This window comes from Sorex araneus, chromosome 1, assembly GCF_027595985.1.
Source record: "Sorex araneus isolate mSorAra2 chromosome 1, mSorAra2.pri, whole genome shotgun sequence".
Lineage (NCBI taxonomy): Eukaryota > Metazoa > Chordata > Mammalia > Eulipotyphla > Soricidae > Sorex > Sorex araneus.
The window spans coordinates 24,751,994-24,779,278 of NC_073302.1; the positions used below are offsets into that span (position 1 = coordinate 24,751,994).

At 45.6% G+C, this 27,285-nt stretch overlaps 1 protein-coding gene across 3 annotated transcripts in view; it reads right to left on the minus strand.

Annotated features, from left to right (window-relative positions):
* PALM2AKAP2 (PALM2 and AKAP2 fusion) overlaps positions 1-27,285 on the minus strand; it is a 525,161-nt gene that overhangs the window by 150,485 nt on the left and 347,391 nt on the right. For all 3 annotated transcript variants that reach the window (XM_055130289.1, XM_055130281.1, XM_055130274.1), the window contains exon 7: positions 15,753-15,838. In XM_055130289.1, the coding sequence (XP_054986264.1) occupies positions 15,753-15,838 (86 nt within the window). The remainder of the gene's footprint in view (positions 1-15,752; positions 15,839-27,285) is intronic.

Genomic DNA, 27,285 nt, shown 5'->3' on the forward strand with positions numbered 1-27,285 from the left:
ACCAAACGCAGGACTGGGGTAGAAATGGGGGTATGGACTGAAAGGTGACCTGTGCCAAAAGGACAGTGTTGGGGATATATTGACCCATTAGTCAAAGGTGTAGTGTAGTAACATCATATCCTTCAAACATACAAACATTGCAAGCTTGCAAACCAATTTTATCTCAATGAAAAAAAGTTACTAGAAAACAAATGCCCAGGTCCCAGAGTCATCATCTGAACTGAGAGAAAGTACAGTGGGTAAGGAGCTTGCCTTGAATATGATGATCTGGGTTTAATCCCCTGTATCCCACATGGTCCCCTGAGCACTGCCAGGAGTGATTCCTGAGTGTAGAGCCAGGAGTAACATTTGAGCATTGCTGGGTGTAGTCCCAAAACAAATCAAATAAAATTTTGGTGCTGGAACAATAGTACAGTGAATAGGGCATTTGTCAATCTGGGTTTGATCCCTGACATCCATGTGGTCTCCTGAGCACTGCCCGGAGTAATTCCTAAGTGCAGAACTAGGAATAACTCCTGGCCACTGCTGGATGTGGCACCAAAGCAAAACAAACAAACAAAAAAAGATAGAGAGCCAGATGGTTTCATTTATACGTGAAATATAATACTAAAGTAAATGAACTGGTAAAACCCAAAACTAGCTTCAGGCTTGGTGGAAAAGATAGTGCTTACCAGAAGGAAAGGTAGTGGGTGGGAGGAATGGGCAAAGGGATGTTTTGAAAGTAGGATAATTGTAGCAGGGACAGTGAATAATGATATACAAGCATTAAGCTATACCCTTGAAATTCCATAACACTGAAAACTGATGATAAGCCAGTAAAAAGGGGGGAAGATTTTAAAATAAACTAAAAAAATGAAGACTAGGAATACCACATGATCATTCCAGCTATCCCACTTTTGGATATCTATGAAGACTATGAAACACTAACTTGAAGCCATATCTACACCACCTTGTTCATTGCAGCATTATTCACAGTACACTAGTTCAACCTAAGTGTCCACTGATAGATGGATGAACAAATAAGTTGTGGTCTATATAAAATGGAATATCACTCAACTATTTTAAAAAGATGAAATCCTGGGGTTAGACATATAGCACAGTTGGTAGGGCATGCACCTTGTATACAGCCAACCTGGGTTTGGTCCCAGCACCCTATATGGTCTTCAAGCAGAGCCAGGAGAAATCCCAAAGCACTGCCAGGTGTGACCCCAAAACAAAACAAAAATAAGAAAAAATAAAATAAAATAAAACCAAAAACCTGTCACTTGCAGCAACACGGATAGACCTAGAGGATATTATGATAAGTGAAATGTGTTTCTGATTCTGCCTCAGAATCTCCTGGAGCCTCTATCCCTCTTGGAGATCCCGGCAAGCTACCGAGAATATCCCTCCTGTATGGTAGAGCCTGGCAAGCTCCCTGTAGTGTATTCAATATGCCAAAAACAGTAACAATAACGGGCCTCATTTCCTTGACCCTGAAATAACCCCCAGAGCCTGGCAAGCTACCTGTGCGTACTGGATATGCCAAAAACAGTAACAATAAGTCTCTCAATGAGAGACGTTACTGGTGCCCACTCGAACAAATCAAAGAGCAACGGGATGACAGTGACAATGGCAGCGTTGGGAAGGACGAGTAAGGAGAGAAGGAGAGGCTGCTAAGCCAGTTTGATGCTCTCTGTGTTCCTGGAGCGAGCAGGTGCCATTGAGCTACACTAGCACACCACAGGGATGAATGGAGATGTTACTGGCACCCGGTCGAGCAAATCGATGAGCAACAGGACAACAGGTGATACAGGGGAAATGCATTAGAGAAGAAACATTAACGCTTCTACGTGGCACGTCACTGTCACTGTCACTGTCATCCCATTGCTCATCGATTTGTTCGAGCGGGCACCAGTAACGTCTCCAGTGTGAGACTTGTTGTTACTGGTTTTGGTATATCGAATACTCCACGGGTAGCTTGCCAGGCTCTGCTGTGCGGGCGAGATACTCTCGGAAGCTTGCCGGGCTCTCCGAGAGGGGCAGAGGAATCGAACCCGGGTCAGTTGTGTGGAAGGCAAACGCCCTACCTGCTGTGCTATCACTCCAGCCCACATGGCACATAAGTAAACAAAATAAATGAATGAACTGAATCAAACAAACCACCGTTTAGGGCTGGGGAGGTGGCTCAAATGTGGCTCATATGCCAACCATTTGCACCCCAGAGCAGGCCCAGGCTCAATCCACGGCACCGTGGCACCTTGCCCCAGCAGCACCACTGGGTGTGGCCCCTCACAGCAGAACCCCAGGCTAGAGGAACAAAACAATGACTGTGAGAAGAGGAAAGGAGAAAGGAATTGGAAGAAGAGCCGACTCTGGGGCCGGGAGAGAGCACTGAGGTTAGCCTGCCTGCCTACTGAGCACCCGGCACAGCCTCCCAACGCCACCTGGTGCAGCCTGTGAAGTGCCCAGAACCTGGGTATCCCCAGCACTGCAGGAACCAGATAGCACCACGTTCTTGTGCCCTTGCACTGAACCACTGAACCATGTGGCTGGCTGGGAACTGTTAAGAGGACCCTGGGGACCTAAGCACAGCTTGGGACCCTCCTTGCCATGAAAAAAAAGGCGAGGGCCAACCCTATGCTGAGGTATGGAAACTAGATTTCTGGTGACAAACATAATTTAGATATCACTGGATGGGGCTGGAGTGATAGCGTAGCAGGTAGTGGGGTTGACCATTTGCCTTGCACGCGGTTCACCCAGGTTCGATTCCCAGCATCCCCTATGGTCCCCCGAGCACTCTGGGAGTAATTCCTGAGTGCAGAGCCAGGAGTAATCCCTGTGCATTGCTGGGTGTGACCCAAAAAGCAAAAAAAAAAAAAAAGAACTAACATATAGATATCTCTTGAGCTATAAGGCCACTAAATGTTATAGATCTATGTTATAGTATGAGGGCGAAACCGATGCCATGACAGGCTGCAACTAACATTAAGTCTCAACTAGGCCTCACTTTCTGTTTCCCCAAAGCAGGACTTGCAGTTTCTGGTAAACTCCCAGTTGAGTAATTTGCCAAGATAAAGAATTGGGTGGTTGGGTTTGGCCGGTCATGAAGGGTCACTGTACCCTCCTTAGAAACTGTTACTAACCATTGCCTAATTGCTGACCACCATTGGAATAGGGCCAGTTCTAAAAATAACCCAGTATCTAGACTGCCCTTAACTCTGAACCCTATATAAACTGCTTGTGACTTGGAGTTGGGGTTCTTCGAAAGACTCCACTGCATTGCATGAGGCTCGGACCCTAGCTTGAGCTAGCGCAGTCTCAGGCTAGTAATAAAGTTCATTTGCTTTTGCATTACCATGTGTGGACTTGGTCTCTTCGCAATTGGGGATCTGAAACTCAGGCACAACAATAGAGAGATGATAGACATTGATTTCCTAGGCCACATACAGCCCTAATCCCATATTTTGGAAAAGGGAGGGAGGGGCCAGAGCGAGGAGAGAGAGTTAGGCACTTGCATGCATGCTGCCAACCCAGGTTCAATCTCTGGTACCCATGTGGTCCCCTGAGCATGACCAGGAGCGATTCCTGAGCACAGAGTCAGGAGCAAGCCCTGAGCACAGCTGTGTGTGGCCCCAAACCCAAAGAAATAAAATATGGGGAAAAGGAATGCACTCGTTAACTTACTGATATTCCCTTAAGTACGCTTGAGTGCTTATTTGATGAAGCCAATGGAGACAGCTTCGTCAACTTCTGACAGTGACCTCCAAGGTTTATGTGCCACGTGACACCTGCGTTTCAGAGGCAAGGCCGGGGCTGGGAATGTCACTCATGTATTAGAGCACATGTCTTGGTCTCACATGTGCAGGGCCCTGCGTTGGAGTCTGAGCACCGCCCCCTCTTCCCCCCCCCCACCCCGCCCCGCCACTTGCCAAGATAATATTAAGGGCAAGACCTTCTGTCTTTATTAATAGGAAGGGCTAGTAAGGACGACCGCAAAGGGTCCTGAGAATAATGCGTTCTTCAGAAATAACTTGTGACCCTTCCAAGCCCCTCGGGACACAAATGACAGCTTGTCCTAAACCAGCGGGAGAGCGCAACCCCTTCCTGAGTGGGAATCAGATTAGTCGCCTTCCAGCACTAATCTGTGATTTCAAGAACCAGTGATTTCTGCCGCAAGGTTCTGCGTTGTGACATGCTTGACTTAGTTCGGGGTGAAGTCACAGACCCTGGTGCTGACAAAGGATCCCTGGGCACTGGGTGTTGGGAGGGAGACAGGCTCATAAGCACTGGGCTCTGACCTGCTCACACGGGGACAGGGCATTATTTCCAGAGCGTTTTCATGGCAAGTTGCTCCCACCACTGGAACGCTAGAAATGCGCATCAGAGGAAACACAGGAAATGTTTGTGAATCTGTCGGAACTTTGGCTGGGACTCTTCAGGCCAGTGTCATCTATTTTAGGAGGGACCATGGAGAGAGTGGGGGAATTTTTACCAATAATTTGGGTAGATGTGCAAGAATATTTCATCAACTTTTTTTTTTTTAAATTGGGATGTGGAAGCGCCTGCAGAAAATGAAATCAGGTCAACACCAGTAGCCCAGCTAAAATGAAAATCCTAAAAATAGCCTTCAGAAAAATCATAACCTGCCCAGATGAAGGAAAAGATATTTTTAAATTGAGATAGCATTAGCTTACATGACAAGTCTGAGTTTTAGGGTTATATGTTCATGCCTCTTCAAAAAATATGTTAGTGGGGCTGGAGAGATAGTACAGTGGGTAAAGTGTTTGTCTTGGATTTGGCTGACCAGGGTTTGAGCCCCAGCATCCCTCTGGTCCCCTGAGCCCACCAGGAGTGATCCCTGAGCTCATAGCCAGGAGTAAATCCTGAGCACCGCTTCTGCGGGGTGTGGTCCAAAAATGAATAAGCAAAAAAAAAAAATAGTATAAGTTACTATACCATCCCCATGGGCTGGAGCGATAGCACACCGGGTAGGGTAAGGCGTTTGCCTTGCATGTGGCCGGCCTGGGTTCAGTTCCTCTGCTCATCTCGGAGAGCCCGGCAAGCTACGAAGAGTATCTCACCCGCACGGCAGAGCCTGGCAAACTACCCATGGCGTATTCGATATGCCAAACACAGTAACAAGTCTCACAATGGAGACGTTACTGGTGCCCGCTCGAGCAAATCGATGAGCCACGGGATGACAGAGACAGTGATACCATCCCCATCACTCTAATGTCAATGTCCTTCCACCACAGTGCATTGAATGTGCCTCCCCCCAACCCCCACGCCCCCACTTCCCGGTTAAATACACCCCACTCCCACATCTGGAGTGTAAGTTTGTTACTGTCCACCATAGCTCTTCTGTAAGTTTGTTACTGTCAGTTTTGTTTAGTCTCCTGCTTTGCTTCTATCCTGTACAGAAGGGAAAGGATTTCCAACTCAAGACAAACAAAAGGCGGGCAGTTTCCTATAGTTTGACTCTGCAAAGAAATCAATGTGTACAAAGAAGAGAGAGTGGGAAGTTTCTGTATGTAGGGGGAAAAAGGTGTATTAGGAAACAGGTAATCAGTATATTGCAATATTGTTTCTAGGTTGTCGGTCTACTGTATACACTTAGCAAAATACACCTGTTTTATTAAAGTTTAGTAGGATACATTGCCATCCCTAGAAGTAATAAAGCTATAGGAGAGTAAAAGAAGTCAACAGAAAACCCAAATTCACGAGTCATTCCAAAGCATGAAAATCAAATGCATTAAGTGGTTTCCTTCTCCTCCTCTGTCACTCACCACTGCTGGCAAGAGCTGCCTGGTGTAGGAAATTACAATATAGAACACTCGTTAAATTTGAAGTTTAGGTAATAAGCAGTAAATAATTTCTGAATATAAATATGTCTTGTGCAATATTGAGGTCATACTAATCCGAAAGAATGACTTGTTTTTCACTTAAAATTAAAATATAACCCAGTATTTATTCCATCTGGAAAATCTATTCCTCCCTTATCCTTGTAACTCCCCTGTTTCAGCTAGCAGTAAAATGAAACTGCACTCATTAATAATAAGGAAGTTAAAAATAAATAGGTTAAACAGTGCTTTTCTACCTGAGCTCTGTCAAAGCTGTTGGTAACTTTGCCCCTGTATTTTACCTCCCAGAGAACTTGAACTCTATGGGGTTAGGAGAAGTAAAACAAACAGCCTGTGAGTTGTAGTTTGGAGGGCTTAGCAACGTCTCTCGAGGAGAAGCTGCCTTGCTCATCCTCTTGGCTCTGACTGGACCACTACAGAACCGTAAGAATTCTGCACTGAGAAGGACCCCAGCCACCTGCGGGCCAGTCCTGGCCAGTGGAGTCTGCGTGGTAGAGCTCTTCCCCACCTCCCCCTGCCTTGCTCTTCATTATCATATTGAAAAGCGGTTTCTCTGCCATGTTCTGTACATGCAATATATGTTCATTGTGTGTCCTACACCATGTGAATTCAGCGAACTCCCTCATGATTAATTCCAAAGTAGTCTTTCAGTTTACTGAAAAAATATATACACACATTGTATATCTATAATGTGCAATCTATATCTATATCTATATCTATATCTATATCTATATCTATATCATATCTATATAGCACAGCGGGTAGGGCGTTTGCATTTGCCTTGCATGCAGCCAACCTGGGTTCAATTCCTCCATCCCTCTCAGAGAGCCTGGCAAGCTACCGAGAGTATGCCGCCCGCACATCAGAGCCTGGCAAGCTACCTGTGGCATATTCGATATGCCAAAAACAGTAACAACAATGGGCTGGAGCGATAGCACAGCGGGTAGGGCATTCGCCTTGCATGCGGCCGACCCGGGTTCGATCCCCGGCATCCCATACAGTCCCCCAAGCACTGCCAGGAGTAATTCCTCAGTGCAAAGCCGGGAGTAAGCCCTGAGCATCGCAGGGTGTGACCCAAAGAGCAAAAAAAAAAAAAAAACAAAAACAAAAAACAAACCAGTAACAAGTCTCACAATGGAGACATTACTGGTGCCTGCTCGAGCAAGTCGATGAACAATGGGACGACAGTGCTACAGTGCTACATATATGTGTATATATTCTATACTAGAATATATATAAGCTGTTGTTTTTCCCTTTCTGCTGGACATAAAGTCAGACCCTCTACTTTCTCTTTGTTTTTGTTTTTATGTTTGATTTTGGGGCCACACCCAGCTGTGCTCTGTGTTTACTCCTGGCTCTGTGCTCAGGGTTTATTCCTGGCATGCAAGGCAAGCACCTTATTCCCTGTATTATCGTCCTGGCCTCACTTTCTCTGCTGGTGGACAGCCTTTCAAATTTAAGTATTTCATGCCAATAAGGCATGAAAAGCAACAAAGCATGTTTTTTATTCAGTTGTTCTTGTGGTTTTTAAGTGGATAGCTCCAATGTTTGTCTTGAGATATCTGATCATTTATTTACTTTTAATCCCCCCCATCAGTCGCCCCCTCCATCAAGAGGGACTAACAAATTATATTATCTGTTATTATTTTTGTGTCTTGGCATCATACCCAGTGGTACTCAAGGGCTACTCTTGACCCTTTGCTAAGGGATCATTCCTGGAGGTGCTCAAAGGACCATATATGGTGCTGAGGATCAAAACAGGGGGGTGGGGGGGGCAACCACATGCAAGGAATGATGAAGTCTTTCCAGCTCCGAGAATAATTTTTTTTTTATTTTTGGTCACACCCGGTAGTGCTCAGAGGCTCTGCACTCAGGAATTACTCCTGGTAGTGCTCAGGTGACCATATGGGATGCCGGGGATCGAACCAGGGTTGATCACATGCAAGGCAAATGCCCTACCTGCCGTACTATCACTCTGCCCTCCAAGAATAACTTTAATCTTATATACACACATAGATACTTGAAACCCATCAATGACTTCATTTTTTTGACAGCTAAGGAGCGACACATGAATAATCATAATCAACATTCATGCAGCTCGTCACAGGTTCCTGAAGGGCCTACACATTCTCTTTCTTGTAATATTGAGAAGTGCGAGAGATAGCACGGTTGGTAAGGAAGGCATTTGCCTTGCCTGTGACCACCCCGAGGTTCAATCCCCCTCAACCTGAACACCTCCAGGTCAGGAATAAGCCTTGAGCACCACCAAGTGTGGCCCCAAACCACTCTACCCACAAAACAAAAGTCCTGTGATTCTTTCTTTTTTTTTTTCTGCTTTTTAAAGTCACATCCTGCGATGCACAGGGTTTACTTCTGGCTCATGCACTCAGGAATAACTCCTGACAATGCTCTGGGGACCATATGGGATGCTGGGAGTCGAACCCGGGTCAATCGCATGCAAGGCAACCGTCCTACCCGCTGGGCTATCGCTCCAACCCCATAAAGTCCTGTGATTCTTAAAGAAGAGAGATATGAACATGTAGACAGTCCTGATCTCTCTGCTACCCTTCCCAACCCCTTCTGGTGATTTGAAATAGTTTCATGGCCTTAAAAAAAAAAAAGAACCTACAGTAAAATATTTCCTTTGGCAAGAAAGCAAATTTAGAGCAATTTTTATGTAGGAACACAATGTAGAAAGGACTTTTGGTCCCAAAGGTGTCTTTTTGTCCCTTGAGCCTGCTCAGAACAATCCTCGTGGCGTCATCCTAGACACAAAGGCCAGCGGCTCAGCACAGCGGCCAACAAAAGGCCCTCAGCCAATGGCACTTTCAAAGCAGCTTCCGAAGAAAGCTGTAACCCGTGACCCTGTGGCCCCGGTCACCTCCCGGAGAGGCTCAGTGCTCTTCCCCGTTTGTCACGGCTAACATCTGCCCTAGCAGGAGAACCATCTCTCCCAGGGATAAGCTCCACACTCAGAGAAGCAGTCTTTCTCTCTTTCTGACCACATGGCCTTCACTTGGCCTCAATTAGGAAACGTGCCTCTTCCTCCCTCCCTCCCTCCCTCCCTCCCTCCCTCCCTCCCTCCCTCCCTCCCTCCCTCCCTCCCTCCCTCCCTCCCTCCCTTCCTTCCTTCCTTTCTTTCTTTCTCCTTCCTTCCTTCCTTCCTTCCTTCCTTCCTTCCTTCCTTCCTTCCTTCCTTCCTTCCTTCCTTCCTTCCTTCCTTCCTTCCCTCCTTCCCTCCTTCCCTCCTTTCTTTCTCCTTCCTTCCTTCCTTCCTTCCTTCCTTCCTTCCTTCCTTCCTTCCTTCCTTCCTTCCTTCCTTCCTTCCTTCCTCCTTCCCTCCTTCCTTCCTTTCTTTCTCCTTCCTTCCTTCCTTCCTTCCTTCCTTCCTTCCTTCCTTCCTTCCTTCCTTCCTTCCTTCCTTCCTTCCTTCCTTCCTTCCCTCCTTTCTTTCTTTCTCCTTCCTTCCTTCCTTCCTTGCTTCCCTCCTTCCCTCCTTACTTCCTTTCTTTATCCTTCCTTCCTTCCTTCCTTCCTTCCTTCCTTCCTTCCTTCCTTCCTTCCTTCCTTCCTTCCTTTCTTCCTTCCCTCCTTCCTTCCTTTCTCCTTCCTTCCTTCCTTCCTTCCCTCCTTCCCTCTTCCCTCCTTTCTTTCTTTCTCCTTCCCTCCTTCCCTCCTTTCTTTCTTTCTCCTTCCTTCCTTCCTTCCTTCCTTCCTTCCTTCCTTCCTTCCTTCCTTCCTTCCTTCCTTCCTCTCTTCTTTCTTTCTTTCTTTCTTTCTTTCTTTCTTTCTTTCTTTCTTTCTTTCTTTCTTTCTTTCTTTCTTTCTTTCTCTTTCTTTCTTTCTTTCTCTTTCTTTCTTTCTTTCTTTCTTTCTTTCTTTCTTTCTTTCTTTCTTTCTTTCTTTCTTTCTTTCTTTCTTTCTTTCTTTCTTTCTCTCTCTCTCTCTTTCTCTCTTCTTTCTTTCTTCTTTCTTTCTTTCTTTCTTTCTTTCTTTCTTTCTTTCTTTCTTTCTTTCTTTCTTTCTTTCTTTCTTTCTTTCTTTCTTTCTTTCTTTCTTTCTTTCCATGAGATACAGTTACAAAGCTTTCATGGTTAAGTCTCTGTCATACAATGATCAAACACCCATCCCTCCACATGCCTTTTTCAAATGATTTTATAACCAGAATTTCCAATTCTCCAAAAAAGGTTGTTTATACCCAAGCACAAGTGACAACTATGGTAAATGTTTTTGTTGTTGTTTGCTTGAGGTTTTTTTGGGGGGGGTTCCTTTAATAGTTTTTTTTCCGTTTATATATTCTTTAACTGAAACACAGTGATATACACATTTACAAAGTTGTTCATGATTGGATTTGAGTCATATACTCTTCCAACTCCCATCCCTTCACCAGTGTACTTTTCCTGCCACTGATGGTCCCAGTTTTCCTCCTGTCACAAGCCCCCTTGGCCCCCCACCCCCCACCACCTTCTACCACCTGCCACTGCACTTCTCTTCTTCTCTCTCTCTCTTGTTTACTCACTTGCTCACTTTCTCTCCTCTATCCTCTCTGTCTCTGTCTCTCCCTTTCATTTTTGGCCTTACTGTTCCTCAGAAAATCAAGCACCTCAGAATTATCTTAACTAAGGAGGTAAAGGACCTATATAAAGAAAACTACCAAACACTACCCCAAGAAATAAAAGAGAACACAAGGAAATGGAGACGCATTCCCCTGCTCATGGATTGGGAGAATTAACATTGTAAATAACGGTGCATGTTGTTGAATGAATGAAGCAAGCATGCCATTAGGCTGGTGGGACAGCTCTACGGCTCAGGCCAACCCAGAACTAAGCCTGTATGTGTCTCAAGGTTGCCAAGTCAAAGTGCCAAGGACGGTCACTCTCAGTCAACGAGGCCTTAAGCAACTGACCAGAGGTTCCCAAACTCATGTGGTCTATGGCACCTCTTCAGAAAAACAGACCAAAACAAACCATCCAGGGCTTCTGCACCCCCGAGGGAGGCAGTATCACCCACTTTGGGAAATATTTATCTAGACAATCAAGTAACTTCCTTTCCTTACCTGTTTTCACTTTTCTTTATAAAAGCCTCTCCCCTTTGAATGGATTTTGCTCAAACACATAATTTTCATGTCACTATCTCCTCTCCCTCTCCCTCTCCCTCTCTCTCCCTCTCTCTCGCCCTCTCTCTCCCTCTCCCTCTCTCTCCCTCTCCCTCTCACTTCCTCTTCTCCCTCTGTCTCTCTCCCTCTCTCTCTCTCTCTGTCTCTCTCTGTCTCTGTCTCTCCCTCCCTCTCTCTCTCTTGGTGGAGGGGGGCACACCAACAGCGTTCAGAGGCTACTCCTGGCTCTGTCCTCTGGGGGTGCTCCTAGCTTGCTCAGATCTTCTGAATATGAATTTTGAAAGGTCAAGTTTGGAAGAGGTTTGTTTAAACACTGACACAGACAATTCTCAAGGGCAAGGGCAGACACGTTTTAGAAAACACTGATCCATACCTTTTCTTTATACATCAATGTAAGCAGCAAAGTAGAATCAGATTTAAGAGCCATCCCGAACCATGACTGTCCCTTTCTTCTGCTGAACGGTGAAAGAAACTGAAACAGATTAGAGTTTTTCTCTTCTTTTTTGGTGGTGAGGTGGCCCATACCTAGCAATGCTCAGGAGCTCTTATGGGCTCTGAGCCCAGGATTTCTGGAGGTGCTGGGGTTTCGAACTGGGGTCTGCCACGTGCTCCTGGGATTGGGCCTGCTTCACCCCAGTTTCTGCCTCTGTCTTTTCATATATATGATTGTCTACCCCGTGTGTTTCCTTTCTCACAGTCTCTTATAAAGAAACATGTCATTGGCTTTAGAGTTTACAGAATAATCTATAGATTAATTAGGATTAATTAGGGTCTGTAGGTTAATTAGGATTAATCAGAATGGATTTCATCTTGAAATTCTTAACTGAATTACACGAACAAAGATTCTTTTTCTAAATAAGGTCATATTCACAGGTATTAGGGCTGACAACATGAACGCATATTTTTTGGGGGAAGGAAAGGGTACATAATTCAACCTAATAAATTGAGTGATTTAATATTGTTGAGCATGTCCATGTGATGTTCTACTTACATCAGTCTGTTCTTTAGAGTCTTATTTTATTTTTGGTTTGTGGGGCATATCTAATTGTTCTCTGGGCTAACTCCTGGTTTTGTGCTCGGGGATCACTCCTCACCGTGCTGGGAGAACATGTGTGGTCCTGGGATTGAACCCAGCTTGCTTATGCACAAGTGCTTTATCCACTGTTGTATCTGTTTGGCCCCAGAGTTGGCTTATTTTATTTTATTTCTTTTGCTTTTTGGGTCACACCCAGTGATGCTCAGGGGATACTCCTGGCTCTGACCTCAGGAATTACTCCTGGTGGTACTTGGGGGACCTGGGGATTGAACTCTGGTTGGCCGCATGCAAAGCAAACGCCCTACTCGCTATACTATCACTCTGGCCCCCAGAGTTGGTTTATTTTTATTTTTAAAAATATTATCTTCGTTCAGTGTTCTTCAGAATGACAGAAGTTTGTTTATGAGTGAATTCACTTTTCTGAGTCATGCACATTTTTAGCAGCATAACTGTCATTTCAAAATAAGATATGGTGCTACACGTACATCTACTACATGTAGTTACAGTAGGCAAAATTATATTCAGACAATGACAACATTACAAAGTTGCACCTTTCAGAAAGAAAATTTCTAAACACTAATATAGAGACTTCTAAAATAAAAAAAAAAATAGAGGAAACCAAACAATTGCAGGGATTTCAGACATTCCCTTTGGGAGTGTCAATGAATCAGGGTTTTTTTGTTTGTTTGTTTATTTGTTTTGGCGGCGTGTTTAGGACCACATCCATGGAATGTTCTGGGCTTAATCCTGGCTTTACACCCAGGGGGTCTCCTGGCAGTACTCAGGGGACTATAAATGGTGGTGGGATCAAACCCAGATTGGCTGCAGGAACAAATTAATGGATGTTGTCTCATTGGGAAACCAAAAGTAAAAGATCTAAAGAGGACTATTTCCTAACTTCCATTAATCTAGATGTTTTACAAATTCTTTAGTACAAGGAATTTCTGAGTGAAAATTCTCACTAAAAGTTCTTTAGTGAGGATGACAGTAAGAAAGAAACTTAAGATTTATAAGGACTGACTGATAAATATTTCTATGCTGTTTAACTTTTTAAAATCTTTTTGTAATTTTGTTTTGGAGACCACACCTGAGGGTGCTCTGGGCCCAGATAGTGTTAGGATAGGACGTGGGTCTTCCACATGTCAAGCATGTACTTTAGTGTTTTTAACTATCTCCTTGGCCCAAATCCTATTTTCATTAAAAACAAAAAATCTCTAGTATTCATTAAAGAGAAGGAGGATGAAGAATGATATCTAAGCTTACCCAGCTTAGATATCCTAAATAAAGACAAACAAAAATCAAGGGCCAGAGAGAGAGAGTAAAGCAGGTAGAGAGTACTTGCCTTCCAACCCGAGGTGGATCCTGTGTACTCCCTATGGTTCCCTGAGTCCTGCTGGAAGTGATCTCTAAATGCAGAGCTAGGGGTAAGACCTGAACACTGCTGCTGTGATCCCAAAATCAAAACCAAAAAGAAACAAATCAAAATAAAAAACCCTTCGACCAAGATTCTGGTACTAAGTAGTAACCTTATAAAGTGGCACTTGGGCAAGACTTTCTTTGATGAAACAACAGACTAAGCCATTTGATTCTATAAAGAAAACCCCCATCTTTCCGATCGTCTAAATATCTGTATGCACATCAACATCTCAGAAGTTGATTCTCTCTCTCTCTCTCTCTCTCTCTCTCTCTCTTTTTTTTTGCTTTTTGGGTCACACCTGATGTTGCACAGGGCTTATGCACTCAGGAATTACTCCTGGCAGTGCTTGGGGAACCATATGGGATGCTGGGAATCGAATCTAGGTTGGCCGAGTGCAAGGCAAATGCCCTACCTGCTGTGCTATTGCGCCAGCCCCAGAAGTTGATTCTTATAATAAAGGCAGATTTCAAAATAGAAAATCTTAATCTTTCAAGTCTATCAGTATCTATAGCTCTCTATCTAATACAAGAGTAACTCAAATGTTACAATAATGAGTAAAACATCAATATATTACAATAACTTATAGCATTATCTTGCACATTTGCTAGACATAATTGCATGTAAATGAATATTTAATGTTGGATATTCAGTATTATATGGGTTGACTTTTTTGGGGGCGGAGGGGTGGTTTGGGTCACACTGGGCAGTGCTGTGGCCTAATCCCAACTCTGAGCTTGGGGTCACTACCTGGAACCATGGGGTACCCTATGGTATTTTGTTTGCTTTCTATGACACTTTAAACAGATATATATTCATATTTCATATTCATGTTACAAAGGAAAGCTTGGATAAATTCATTGTGGATATTCTTTTGTACAACCTTTACTAATAAATTCAGACATGAGTACTTTCTAGTCTTATCGCCATAGAGAAGAATATTAATTTTTGCTTTTCAAAGGAAAATTCATGTGGCATATATTTAAATTCTAATCATTCAAACAAAAATGTTCAAAAGCCCTTCCACCCCCAGCCTTTGTTAACTGAAATGTAAACAGAATTCTAAGAAAGGAGCCTGGTTCCTTTCTGTCTAATCCCATGAAACGGGAAGTGGCTGAACTGCTACAGATACCATACTCGAGGCAATGATTATAAACGCAAGCAATTAATTTGAACAGTGATAATTAACTTAATTATCAAATGACTCATTTTGGTGAAACCTTTGGCTATTAGCATTCCAGCTGGAGTGGGCCATGTGCTCCCTTCCCACTGACATCAGTGGAAATCTTGAGTCAAGTTCAAAGCTCATTCTGCCTCTCTGACCTTTTTCCACAATGAACACTGGGGCCGAGTTTCTCAACTTGGAATTTTCAGATCTACTTTGCAGAGAGTCTCTTGCCCCCGCGCCTGGCTGTCTTCACCGGGGCCCCTGGGGGTGGGGGTGGGTTTCAGTTTCTCTCCCCACCCCGAGCGGAGCCCTGGCAGCCAAAGACCTCCAGAGCCCAGCCATAGCCATGCTCAAGGCCCCTCTCCACACGTCCAGATGAGTCTCACGCATGAAGGTACCGGCAGAGGAACCCAGGTGTGCGGGACCCGGGACTGAGACCTCCAAGGCTGCTCAGATCAGGACTGGGCCTCTTCCACCCAGATCCCCCATTTTCCAGTAGCTAGGCGGTCACACCCAGAAACTGCCCCCCCCGGCGCTGTGTAATCCCACCAATGGCCAACATCCAGAGACTATAAAACCAAACTCCCGGAAGGAGACATCTTATAGCCTAGTTCTCCCTCTTGGAGAACCTGGCAAGCTACCGAGAGTATCCTGCCCACATGGGAGAGCCTGGCAAACTCTCCATGGCGTATTCCTATGCCAAAACCAGTAACAATGATGGATCTCATTCCCTGACCTTGAAAGAGCCTCCAATGCAGCACCATTGGGAAGAACGTGTAAAGAGAGGCTTCTAAAATCTCTGGGCTAGGACGAATAGAGACGTTACTGAGATCGCTCGAGAAAATCGACGATCAACGGAATGATGATGATATGATGATGATGATGATTGCTGCCCTTGCAGAGTGGCTACTTGAAGACACACTCTGGGGAGATATTCACCAGAAACCCCACTAAACCCTACTGAGAAATCACAGGCTTGGATTCTCAGGTTTAGGGGGCTCCCTAATTCACACCCCACACTTTGGGAAATCTTATTCTGCTTGGTTTCTAAGGATTTGGTGCCGTTTGAGAAGCTGGCAGGGCGGACGGCAATGCTCAGGCTCACGTGAAGCCTGCCGTCGAATGCTTTCCTCTAGCAATGCAGAGCGAGAAGGAAACAAGAGAGACTCCCTTACCTTGATGGTCATGTCTGCGCCGTAAGTCTCTATGGCATCGGAGGCTGCCTCACTGCCCTTCAGCAGCACACTCTCCCACCCGACTCCTGAAAAACAAGGGTGCCATCTGAGCCAAGTGCAGTCAGCAGGATGGACAGACGACTGGCATTCTGCACCTCCACCCCTGCGCCCCCCACCCCCCCGTCCATGCAGCCTACAAAGGAAATTCATGACGAGCCACAGCCACTTACCTGACTGGCAACCACCACTAGCATGACCATTTTTCATCTAATTTCCAACCCCCTTTTGTTCTTCCCTGATTTTGTTTTGTTTTGTTTTGTTTTTGGGCCACACCTGGAGATGCTCAGGGCTTGCTGCTGGCTCTGTGCTCAGGAGTCATTCCTGGAAGGCTCCAGGGGCCATATGGGGTGCTGGGGACCGAACCTGCCTTAGCAGCATGAAAGGCAAATGCCCACTCACTGTGCTATCGCTTCAGTCCCTCCCCCACGATGTTCAAATTTGGAATCTGTGGTCTAAATCCTGTGGTCTAAATCATATAGCGCTATTCCCAGCCCAGAATAGAGGTCAGAATAGACTCTAAAATCCAGGCCTCCTACTGAAGTCTTACTTAGGGCTTGAAATGAGCTCCAGAACACAGAACCTCACCTCTGAATCTAGTGGAGCATCCCATAGAAATGATTCTCCATCATTCATGATCCTAAGCTTCGAAAACCTACCGCCACTAACATTGATTGACTGACTGCTTTTTTGTTTGTTTGTTTATGGGCCACACCTAGCAGTACTCAGAGGCCATTCCTGGCTCTCTGCTCTTGAGTGATCCCTGGCACTCTTAGGGGACCATATGTGCTACTGAGGATGGGCCACATGCAAGGCAATCTGTCTATTCTCTGTAAGCTCTCCAGCCCCACCACAAGTATATTTTTATTTATTTTAATTTTTTGAGAATTTTTTGCCATACCCAGAGGAATTTAGGCCTTACTTCTGACTCTGTGCTCACTACTGGTGGGGTGCAGGGAATTATATGTGGTGCCACAGATCAAACCTGGATAGGTCACTTGCAAGGCAAATGTCCTGCAGCTGTGTTATCGATAGAGCCCCAAAGTATATATATATATATACATATATATAAAGTATATATATAAAGTGTATATATATATATATATATATATATATTTGCTTTTTGGGTCACACCTGGCGATGCATAGGGGTTACTCATGGCTCTGAACTCAGTCTGAACTCAGGAATTACCCCTGGGGCGGTGCTCAGGGGACCATATGGGATGCTGGGAATCGAACCCGGGTCTGCCATGTGCCAGGCAAATGCCCTCCCCACTGTGCTATTGTTCCAGCCCCCCCCAAGTATATTTTTAATAACTGTCTTATTGCAAATAAAGTCATCGCCTTAGAAGCTAAAAAAGTAACAAAAAATTCTCAAAAAATTAAAATAAATAGAAGTTCACAGGGTCTATCTTAACAAACAGATATTAATGTTGTAATTGGCATAACTGATATTTATATATGATTCTCATAACCTAATGCGTTAAAAGATTATTTTCTTAAATAAGCTTAACTTATCTGCACAGTATTTGTTACTATCATTTATTCCCTTAAATTATTTTCCCTAAAAATAATTCAAGGATAATTTTCAACCAAGATCTGTACAAAATTACCTAAATTCCAACTGTCTAGTATTATACTCAATTAGGACTAACAGCATTTTTCTCTTTGCCACATACTAAACATTTGGAGTTTGCACTCATGTTATTTCTGCTGTAACTTCTCAAGCTGCGATTATAGAATGAAAAAACCACATGTCAACAAATGGGCATGGCTGGACTCCAATAAAACTTTATTTACACAACCAGGCACCATGCCAGATTTAGCCCATGAAGCATGATTTATGTTGCTCTAAATCAAGAAACCAGAGCCACGAACAGGAAAGATTGCAATAATAAAGCATTCTTGTTAAGGATCAACTGAACAAACCAGATGGTGAAACAATAACAACTGTTTGCAATTACATGACATTTAAAGTAAGCTAAAATAAGATTAATTAAATTTTAATATAATAACACTGATTGTATTGCCTACTTTATAATTTGGATCTTTAAATGCTTTATATTCATGATAAGACATACTTCATAATTTTACAGGATCTAAACACAGTGGATTGTGCGTGATCAATTCTTTATTGCAAGGTACAAATAGTTATAATAGTTGCAGGAATTGGGTCAGCTTGGTGGCTTGCCCTACAATTTCCTCTCAATGAACTGCTACAAGAAGTTTGTCACTTTGTCACAATTGGGGGTGGGGTGGAGGTGGAGGGGAGCCTTGGAGCCACATCTGGCAGTGCTCAGGAGTCACTCGAGACTGTGTGATCAGAGGTCACCCCTCGGGGTACTCTGTGGACCACCTGTGGTGCTGGGGAGTGCACTGTGTTTGACCACATGTAAGGCAGGTACTTTAACCCTGGTACTATGTCTCCAAACCTTAACTTTGTCTTAAAGGCACATTTTGGGTCTAGAGAGATATAATACAGTGAGTAAGGTGCATGTTGTACCTGAGGCTGGCCTGGGTTTGACCTCTGGCACCACATATGGTCCCGAGAGCACCAGCAGGAGTGATCCCTGATCACAGAGCCAGGAGTCAGACATGAGCCCTGAGGGTGTGGCCCACAAACAAATGAACACACAAACAAACATGAAAGCTGCTAAATTTCACCTTCAAAAGATACTCTATCGCAGCTAAGGTTCATGCCTGTGTGCAGCTGACCCTGGTTTGATCCACAGCCCCAGGTATAGTACCCAGAGCAATGCCACAAAATTGCTCTTGAGTATCACTGGGTGTGTGTCCCCTCAACTTCCCCACCACTGCCCAGTTCTCACACACACACACACACACACACACACACACACACACACACACACAAAAGATAGTATCCCTAGGTCAGGTTTATTTCTGGGACACAAATAATATCAGCCCCATTTTACAAAATAGATCCCTCCATGGAATGACTTTGCTTAATCACAGTGAGAAGAATGGGGGAAGGCCTGGGTCCCTCCGTCCCTCTTCCCTCTTCCCTCTTCTTTCCCCGCACGGATGACTTGGGGGCAGGGGGGAATGGAGGCCAGAGAACCCTCTTCCGTTGAGTAGCTTTATGCTCCTCCTGAGTCTTAGAAACCTTACAGGAGTGAGCATCAGGGTAGTCATTAAAACTGAGCGGAACTTCTGAACAATGATCCCCCTTCAAACATGAGCTTTTGGGAAACCCCGCCCAAGGATAAGCTGATGGGGCCTGTTTCCTCTGGTCCGGCAGCCCCTCCCTAGGGCTTGGAGGGGTAGTGCAGGATGCAACCCCACCCCAGTCCACCCCACTCCACGTGGTGGCTCATCCTCTGGCCCTGGCCCCATCTCTCTCTTCCCTCGGACAGAGGTGAAGGCCAAGCATCAGAGGCCTAGAGGCAATGGTGGCACATTTCACCGAAGGAAAGCACGAAGCAAGCTCCTTGTTTTTGGTTTAGCTGGAGCGATAGCACAGCGGTTGTGCATTCGCCTTTCACGAGGCAGACCCAAGTTCGATTCCTCCAGCCCTCTCGGAGAGCCTGGCAAGCTACTGAGAGTATGGAGCCCGCACGGCAGAGCCTGGCAAGCTACCCGTGCGTACTGGATGTGCCAAACACAGTAACAACAAGTCTCTCAATGAGAGCCGTTACTGGTGCCCGCTCGAACAAATTGATGAGCAATAGGATGACAGTGACAGTGACAGTTTGTTTTAGCACACTGGCTATACTCAGGGTACTCAGGGGTTACTCCTGGCTCTGCGCCCAGAAATTTCTCCTGTCAGTGCTTGGGGGACCATATGGGATGCCAGTGATAAAACCCGAGTCTGGCGTGTGCAGGGCAGCACCCCATCTGCTGTACTATATCTCTTCAGCCACCAAAAGGCCCTTTTCGGATCAATAAAGTATTTCTCTCCAACTCACCTGGAATTTGAAGTTAAGGGTCCCCCACCCTACCTCTACCTCCTTGAGGACCTGGGTACCCCTGCATGGTGGATATCCAGGGAGCTTAACGGTGCATTAAAAGAGAAACTTAAATGTCTTGCCAAGTGTGTCCCTGCCTTGGCTGAGAAGCCGGGTGGCCTCAGGCATCCTGAGCCCTGCAACATAGCCCCAGTGACAGAAGCAGGGCAGCAGCACGGACTGAGGCTGCACCAGGGTCAAAACTTTAATTCATCACATTCAATCTTCACACGATACAGGTGCATGCAGTAGGTACAAGAGCAGCCCCTCTTTATAGAAGAAAATGTAATGTAGGGGGCTGGAGAGAAAGAACAGCAGGTCAGGTGCTTGCCTTGCACATGGATGACCTGGGGTCAATTCCTGGTACTATACACACTGTCACTGTCATCCCGGTGCTCATCGATTTGCTTGAGCGGGAACCAGTAACATCTCCATTGTGAGACTTGTTACTGTTTTTGGCATATCGAATACGCTACGGGTAGCTTGCCAGGCTCTGCCGTGCAGGCGAGATACTCTCGGTAGCTTGCCGGGCTCTCTGAGAAGGGCGGAGGAATCGAACCCAGATTGGCCACGTGCAAGGTGCACACCCTACCCGCTGCACTATCACTTCATCCTGCTATACACACATTTATGCATATATTTATGTATTGTTATATTTATTTATATGTTCCCTTGGGGCCATGCCAGGAGTGAAGGGAGGGAGAGGTAGGGTATGGGAGTGATGGGAGGGAGAGGTAGGGTATGGGACCCTTACGTTCCAGTTGAGTTGGAGAGAAATAATTTATTGACCAATAAAGGGCCTTGTAGTGGTTGGAGAGATAGTACAGCAGATAGGGTGCTGCCTTGAACATGGCAGACTCGGGTTCGATTCTCAGCATCTCATATGGTCACCCAAGCACTGCCAGGAGAAATTCCTGATCGCAGAGCCAGGAATAACCTTTGAGTATCCTACGTATAGCCGATATGTCTCCCCTAAAACAAAAACAAACCCTTCATTATAGAAGAAGAAGACAAGGTTTAGAAATGTAAGGCTGAGAGATAGAATAGGTCAGATGCTTGCCTAACACATGTATACCCTAGGGTCAATGCCTGACACTATACACACATTTATACATATATATTTATCTATTTGTAATATATATTTGGGGCCATGCCAGGAGTGATCCCTGAGTACAGAGTTAGGAGTAAGCCCTGCACTGACCAGTGTAGACCAAAATAAAAAAAAAAAAATTCAAAAATTTCAAAAAAGTAAAATTAAGGCCAGCAGTATGGTTAAGGCCAGCATTTACTAACTCAAGTAAAACCTAAGTTTGATTCTACAGCTCTTCACAGCCCCCACTGCTGGACGTGGGCCTGGGGCGGCCAGTCAGGAAAAGCTCCTATAAGAAACTTTAAAATGTTTTTTGTTTTGTTTTGTTTTTTAACATGTGGGGATAGTTCCAAGGGCTGCAATGCACTTTACGTGGTAAAAGCTGTAGCACGTGCATTGTCCCAGATTCTATCCTGACACCCCGTGACCCTCTGAGTACTGTGCTGAGGGGTGGTAGCCCCTGAGCACCACCAGGTGTGGTCCAAACATCAAGTCAATCACGGATTCTGTTCTACGATCTTTATCTCGTCCTAATGACTCGTGTTTGCCAGTCTAGGTTGGGAGTAGCCCCAGAGCACCATTTGGGTGTAGTTCAAACACCAAAATAAAATAATAAAAGGAAAACAATTGAACTAGTAAGGATGGGGCCTATATTTATCCCAAACGCTGTGACCTCAGAGGCTATTTGCCTCATCGGCATACCTCACCGCCTACCTCACAGAGATGGGGAAACAGGAAGCCTGAGGACACAGTGAATGGAAGCGGGGGCTGAAGGGTGGGGCGCAGCTCAGTGGGAGGACAGTGCCTGAATGGAGGAGGCTCTGGGCTCACGCAGGCTTCCCGAGCACTGCCAGGTGTGGCCCCCAAACAAACTAAAACATTCAAGGTAGTACAATGGGTAAGGTGCTTGCATGCGCCCAACCCTGGTTCTATCCTGGGCATCACGTACGGCTCCCTGCCCTGCCAGGAGTGTTTCCTGAGTTCAGAGCAGGGAGTGAGCACTGAGCACCAATGAGTATGTTCCTCCAAAAATTTCAAGATGGAAAATTGGGTTTGTTTGTTTGTTTTTGTTTTTTGCTTGTTTAGGGGCCATATCTAGGGTCACTCTCCTGGCTCTTTGGCCAGGAGTGATCCCTGGTAATGGCAGTGCTCAGCGGGGCCACACACAGAGTTAGGAATTTGAACTGGGGTCAGCTGAGTGCAAAGCTGAATGCCTTACCTCCTGTACTATCTTTTTGGCCCCCAAAAAACATTTATTAAAGGCTTACTCTCTGTGCAATGAAGTTCAGAGAAGTTCCCCTTCACCCAGGAAGAGTTCCAAGGTCAGGCCTTGGGGGACCCTGGAATAATCTAGTTCTATAGAAGATAATCAGAGCTGCACAAATTTTTTTTTTTGGGTCACACCTAGCCATGCACAAGGGTTACTCCTGGCTCATGCATTCAGGAGTTACTCCTGGCAGTGTTTGCGAGTGGGGGGACCATATGGGATGCTGGGAATTGAACCCAAAGTCTGCGGCATGCAAGGCAAATGCCCTACCTGCTGTGCTACTGCTCCAGCCCCAGAGCTGCACAACTTTTGAAAGATAGAAGAGGATTAAGACTATGGAAGCACTTGGATCTCTGAACTTAGTTTTAGACACCCCCAAGAAAACCCAGGACAAAGAGTTGCCTCTGGGAGGCAACCAGGCAGAGGAGAAGAGGGAGAAATGCACAACACCCTGGGCTGGAAAATAGTTTGGCTGATTCCACCTGACTTTTCCTGTAAGCAAGGACTAAGAAGGAGTCGTCGTTGTCGTCATCATCATCATCATCATCATCATCATCATCATCATCATCATCATCATCATCATCATCACAGTTAACATTTTTTGGTTTTTTGCTTTTTGGGTCACACCCAGCATTGCACAGGGGTTATTCCTGGCTCATGCACTCAGGAATTTACTCCTGGTGATGCTCAGGAGACCATATGGGATGCTGGGAATCAAACCAGGGTTGACCGCATGTAAGGCAAATGCCCTACCTGCTGTGCTCCAGCCCCAACATTTCATGTTTTAAAAATTGAAATTTAAAACATTGGGGAGTATTTGGGCCACACTGAGTATTTGTTCTCAGGTCTTACATTGACTCTGTACTCAGGCATCACTCTTGTCAGTGCTGGGGGACCAAACCGGCTGCTCGGAATTGAACCTAGAATTGAACCATATTCAAGTCAAGTCCTCTACCTACTGCACTATTTTTCCAGTCTTATAGTTATTGTTTTTTGAATACCTAGTTTGTGCCCTTTGTTGTACTTTATTTACCATATATTATCTCATTGATAGCAAAAAAAAAAAACCCAAATCAAGTAGGTGCTAATTTTATTCTCATTTTTTAGAGAGCCAAGATGAGGCTTGAAGAAGTAACTAATTTGCCTGGGAACAAAGAACAAGTCAGAAGGGGATCTGGGATTTGAACAAGGCTCTCTAACTCCAGTGCTCTTGCTGGAGTTGTGATTCATCTCCTCTGCTGACATCATGCCCCTGGTTAAAAGGGCAAGAAGGAACCCCCTCCCCTGGAGAAGGGGAAGATACATGTGCACGTGCACGGCTGCCACAGGCAAGCAGCACCCGCCTGCTTGTGTGCACGTACAGATGCAGAGAGACGTAACCCACGTCTCTCCTTAGTGTCAGACACAGACATACGCATATCCGGACATGGAGCTGCCAGTGGGTCTGGGCTACCGCGTGTGCTGAGGCGGATTACAGCTTTCTGGATTTCCTTCCAAAGAGAAAAGACGGCTGGAGAGATGGCACCAAGGGCTGAGCACATACTTTGTATGCTGGAGGACCAGCTTCCACCCTGGGTACCACTGGGCACAAACCCCCGTGCCTCACTGAGTATGACCCACAAAACATCCCCCCATCCCCCCATAACACCTAAAAAGCAAAGAGCCTTTCTTTGTCACAGTATCTAAGTGGATGGAAGGAAACGGGTGGTTTCATCTCAGACTATTTTCTCCAAGGTGCATTTTAAGCATCCTTCTGTGTATGAAGAGGAAGCCGGTTCCAATTACAGGATATAAGAGCATAACAGGACCATAATACAGTGTTTGAGGTGAGTTTTATAAGACCGCGGAGGCCTAAACCAATTTTGAAAATGGTTTGTTTGGGATACTCCGAACCCGTCTTCAGAAATTAAAGCCTTTTTAGGCAACCATATTATTTACAGCAAACTCATGGGACTGTTTACAAACAGTCCCCCTATACTTTGAGGTTAGGAAAGCAACAACTTAAAATCTGGTTTGCTTCCTAAATATTCTATAGCTATTGCCATTTTGTGGGCCTTCTCCCCAGGCCCAATAAAGCATTCTGTAGTGTGGTTGCTATAGCATCCTAATGGCTACGTTCACCAGTCTGATTTTAAGAGGCTGGCAAGAGATCAGTTCTTTATCTCCTAAACAATGTGGTAGAGTATTAAAGAAAATCCCAAGCCACCATCTTGGGTCCAGATTCCATGCAAAGAAGAGGCACTGATGTAGAGGTCATGAAAGGGCAGGTGGTAACAAGTTTAGCGGAGTTCGATTCCAGCACCAGTCATACCACTGGCGTGCTGTGACTTTTTCTGCGATGGTCCATTGGGCTGAAAGGATAGGGGAGATCCAGCCCTTGGACGACTTGAAGCTGGGCCTAATCTTTCCTTTTCCACCTGATCTCTCTCCTCCATTCCCAATACCAATGTACCAGTTCGGTCTCCCAGGTGAGGTTCTCTATTCAGATCTGTCTCCCTTGTTATCGGTCACCATTGTTATTTTGTTTTGTTTTGGTTTTGGACCATTCCTAGCAATGTCCAGGGCTTCACTCCTGGCTCTGCACTCAGGGAACACACCTAGTAGGGCTCAGGGGACCCAAGTGCTGAGGATCCAACCTGGGTCAGCCGCATGCAAGACAAATGTCCTACCTGTTGTACTATCACTCTAGCTTCAACTTTCTTTTTCTTTTTCTTTTGGGGTCACACCTAGAAATGCTCAGGGGTTACTCCTGGCTCTGCATTCAGGAATTACTCCTGGCAGTGCTCGGGGGGACCATATGGGATGCTGAGGATTGAACCTGGGTTGACTGCATGCAAGGTAAATCCCCTACTCGCTGTACTATTGCTCCAGCCCAATCATTGGTATTTTTAAGAAACAAAACTTTGGTCATGTCACTCTCCACTCAGCCCCATTCCCTCTCTTCCTGCCATGTGCCAACCACTGTGTCTGGGCTGGGAAGAATGAGGCCCTTCCCTTGATAGGCAGCCAAGGTATTAAGATTCTGCCTTGGACATGGGCATCTGTCCAGGGCTTCCCCTCCTTACCCTAGGGCTGGAGTTACGGATAGAGGTTGGAGGTGAAGGGGCTGTGAAAATATAGAATGAGCTAAGAATGCTCACCTAACCAGTCGGAAAACACATTTGAATCAAACAGATGTGTATAGGACACAATGTCTTTTTAAAAAAATCAAAGAAAGAAGAAAGAACCCTCTGGGGTGAGGGAGATGGCTGAAAAGTGCTGGGGCCTGTGTGTTGCTTGTAAAAGGGCTGGGTTCGATCCCAGCACCACAGGGTCCCCTGCGCATGACTCTGAGCAAGCATCTCACCCAGAGCAGCCTCTGAGCACCACTGGACGGAGCTCTGAACCAAAACGGAAAGAGCCCTCTGGGAAACCCAGAAAGATTCCTCGGGCGGAATCAGTGGACACAGTCTATAAATGGTGACCCTTCTAGCTTATGAACGGGTTTTGTTTAGTCTGCAAGGCGCTGTTGTTTCCAATGACTTTGTTGCCAATATTTACAATTCAAGAGAATTTATATGAACATCCAAACACCGACTTTCTATGGGAAAAAAAAACAGTAGGTTTGAGTGATGGAGAGAGAGACAGAAACAGAGAGAGACAGAGAGGCAGAAAGAGAGAGAGAGAGAGAGAGAGAGAGAGAGAGAGAGAGAGAGAGAGAGAGAGAGAGAGAGAGAGAGAGGAAACGCAATGGTTAAGAAATTTGTTTTGCATCTCATTAGTTCAGCAATTTCAGTTTCCATTTCCAGAGCTACACTGGATCTCTCAGGAATTGTTAGGGGTCACTCCTGAGCACAGAACCAGGAAGAGGCTCTGAGCACAATTGGGTGGGATCTAATGCTGCCCTCCCACACACACACACACACACACACACACACACACACACACGCACACACACGCATACACACACACGCACACACACACACGCATACACACATGCATACACACACACGCATACACACACGCATACACACACGCACACACACACACACATTGTTTGACTTCTGCACAGCTCTACTTGAGTAGAGTTACCAAGAGTTTAGTAACAGTTACTGCCTTTTCTCCTCACATTTGTCAGCTTCATCCTTCCTTCATACTCTGCTGTTCTACAGAACGCACCTCACTAATGGAACTCTCTTGCCGCCAATGGCAACGAAGTTCACAATTTCAATCTGCTTTAAAGCTTTCAATGTTCTTGAGAAGGCCCAGAAAAGCTGTGAATAAAGCCCACTTAGAATTCCTTAATTTTTCCTCTTTTAATTTCTTTTGTGTGGGGGGGGCAGGGGGAGGCACCCCTGGCTCTGTGCAGTGGTTACTCCTGGCTCTGAATCATTCCTAGCAGGCTCTGGGATCATATGGGATGCTGGGTTGAACCCAGGTCAGCCAATTGCAAGTCAAGCACCCTAGCTACTGTACTAGGCTCTGGCCCCATTTTTTTTTCGGGGGGGGGAGGGGAATACCTGGGTGGATAGAGAGTAGAAGGAGGGGAAGAGTCAGGGGTTTTGTTTGTCCATTTTTTTATTATTATTTTTGGGTCACACCCGGCAATGCACAGGGGTTACTCCTGGCTCTGCACTCAGGAATTACCCCTGGCTGTGCTCAGGGGACCATATGGGATGCTGGGATTTGAACCCCGGTTGGCTGCGTGCAAGGCAAACGCCCTACCCGCTGTGCTATCGCTCCAGCCCCTGTCCATTTGTTTTGCTTTGCTTAGATGTGGTGGTGCCAGGGTCTGAGGCATTCAAGATATGTGCTTATGGCTGAGCGACATCCCCAGGTCTTAAGTTCTCTTGGAAGACATTTAAACTGTCAATTGGAAAAACAACAACAACAACAACAACAAAACATCTTGTCCAAAGCTGGCTAGTAACTCACATTGGGGACTGGCAGGAAAATTCTCTGCATGAGCAAGTAGGTGACTCTCCAAACTTAAGCTTAAGTTCTCTGTAAAAGGGAGGGAAGATCCGGGCACCGCTTAAACCTGCGACTGGATTCCAGACCGCTCCAATAACACAGTGCGAGAGACTGAGTCACAAGGAGCTGTCAGCTTCCCGTGCTTGGGAAAAGTTATGTTTACACCACGCCATAAGTCTAGTAAGGATGAACAATGTTATGT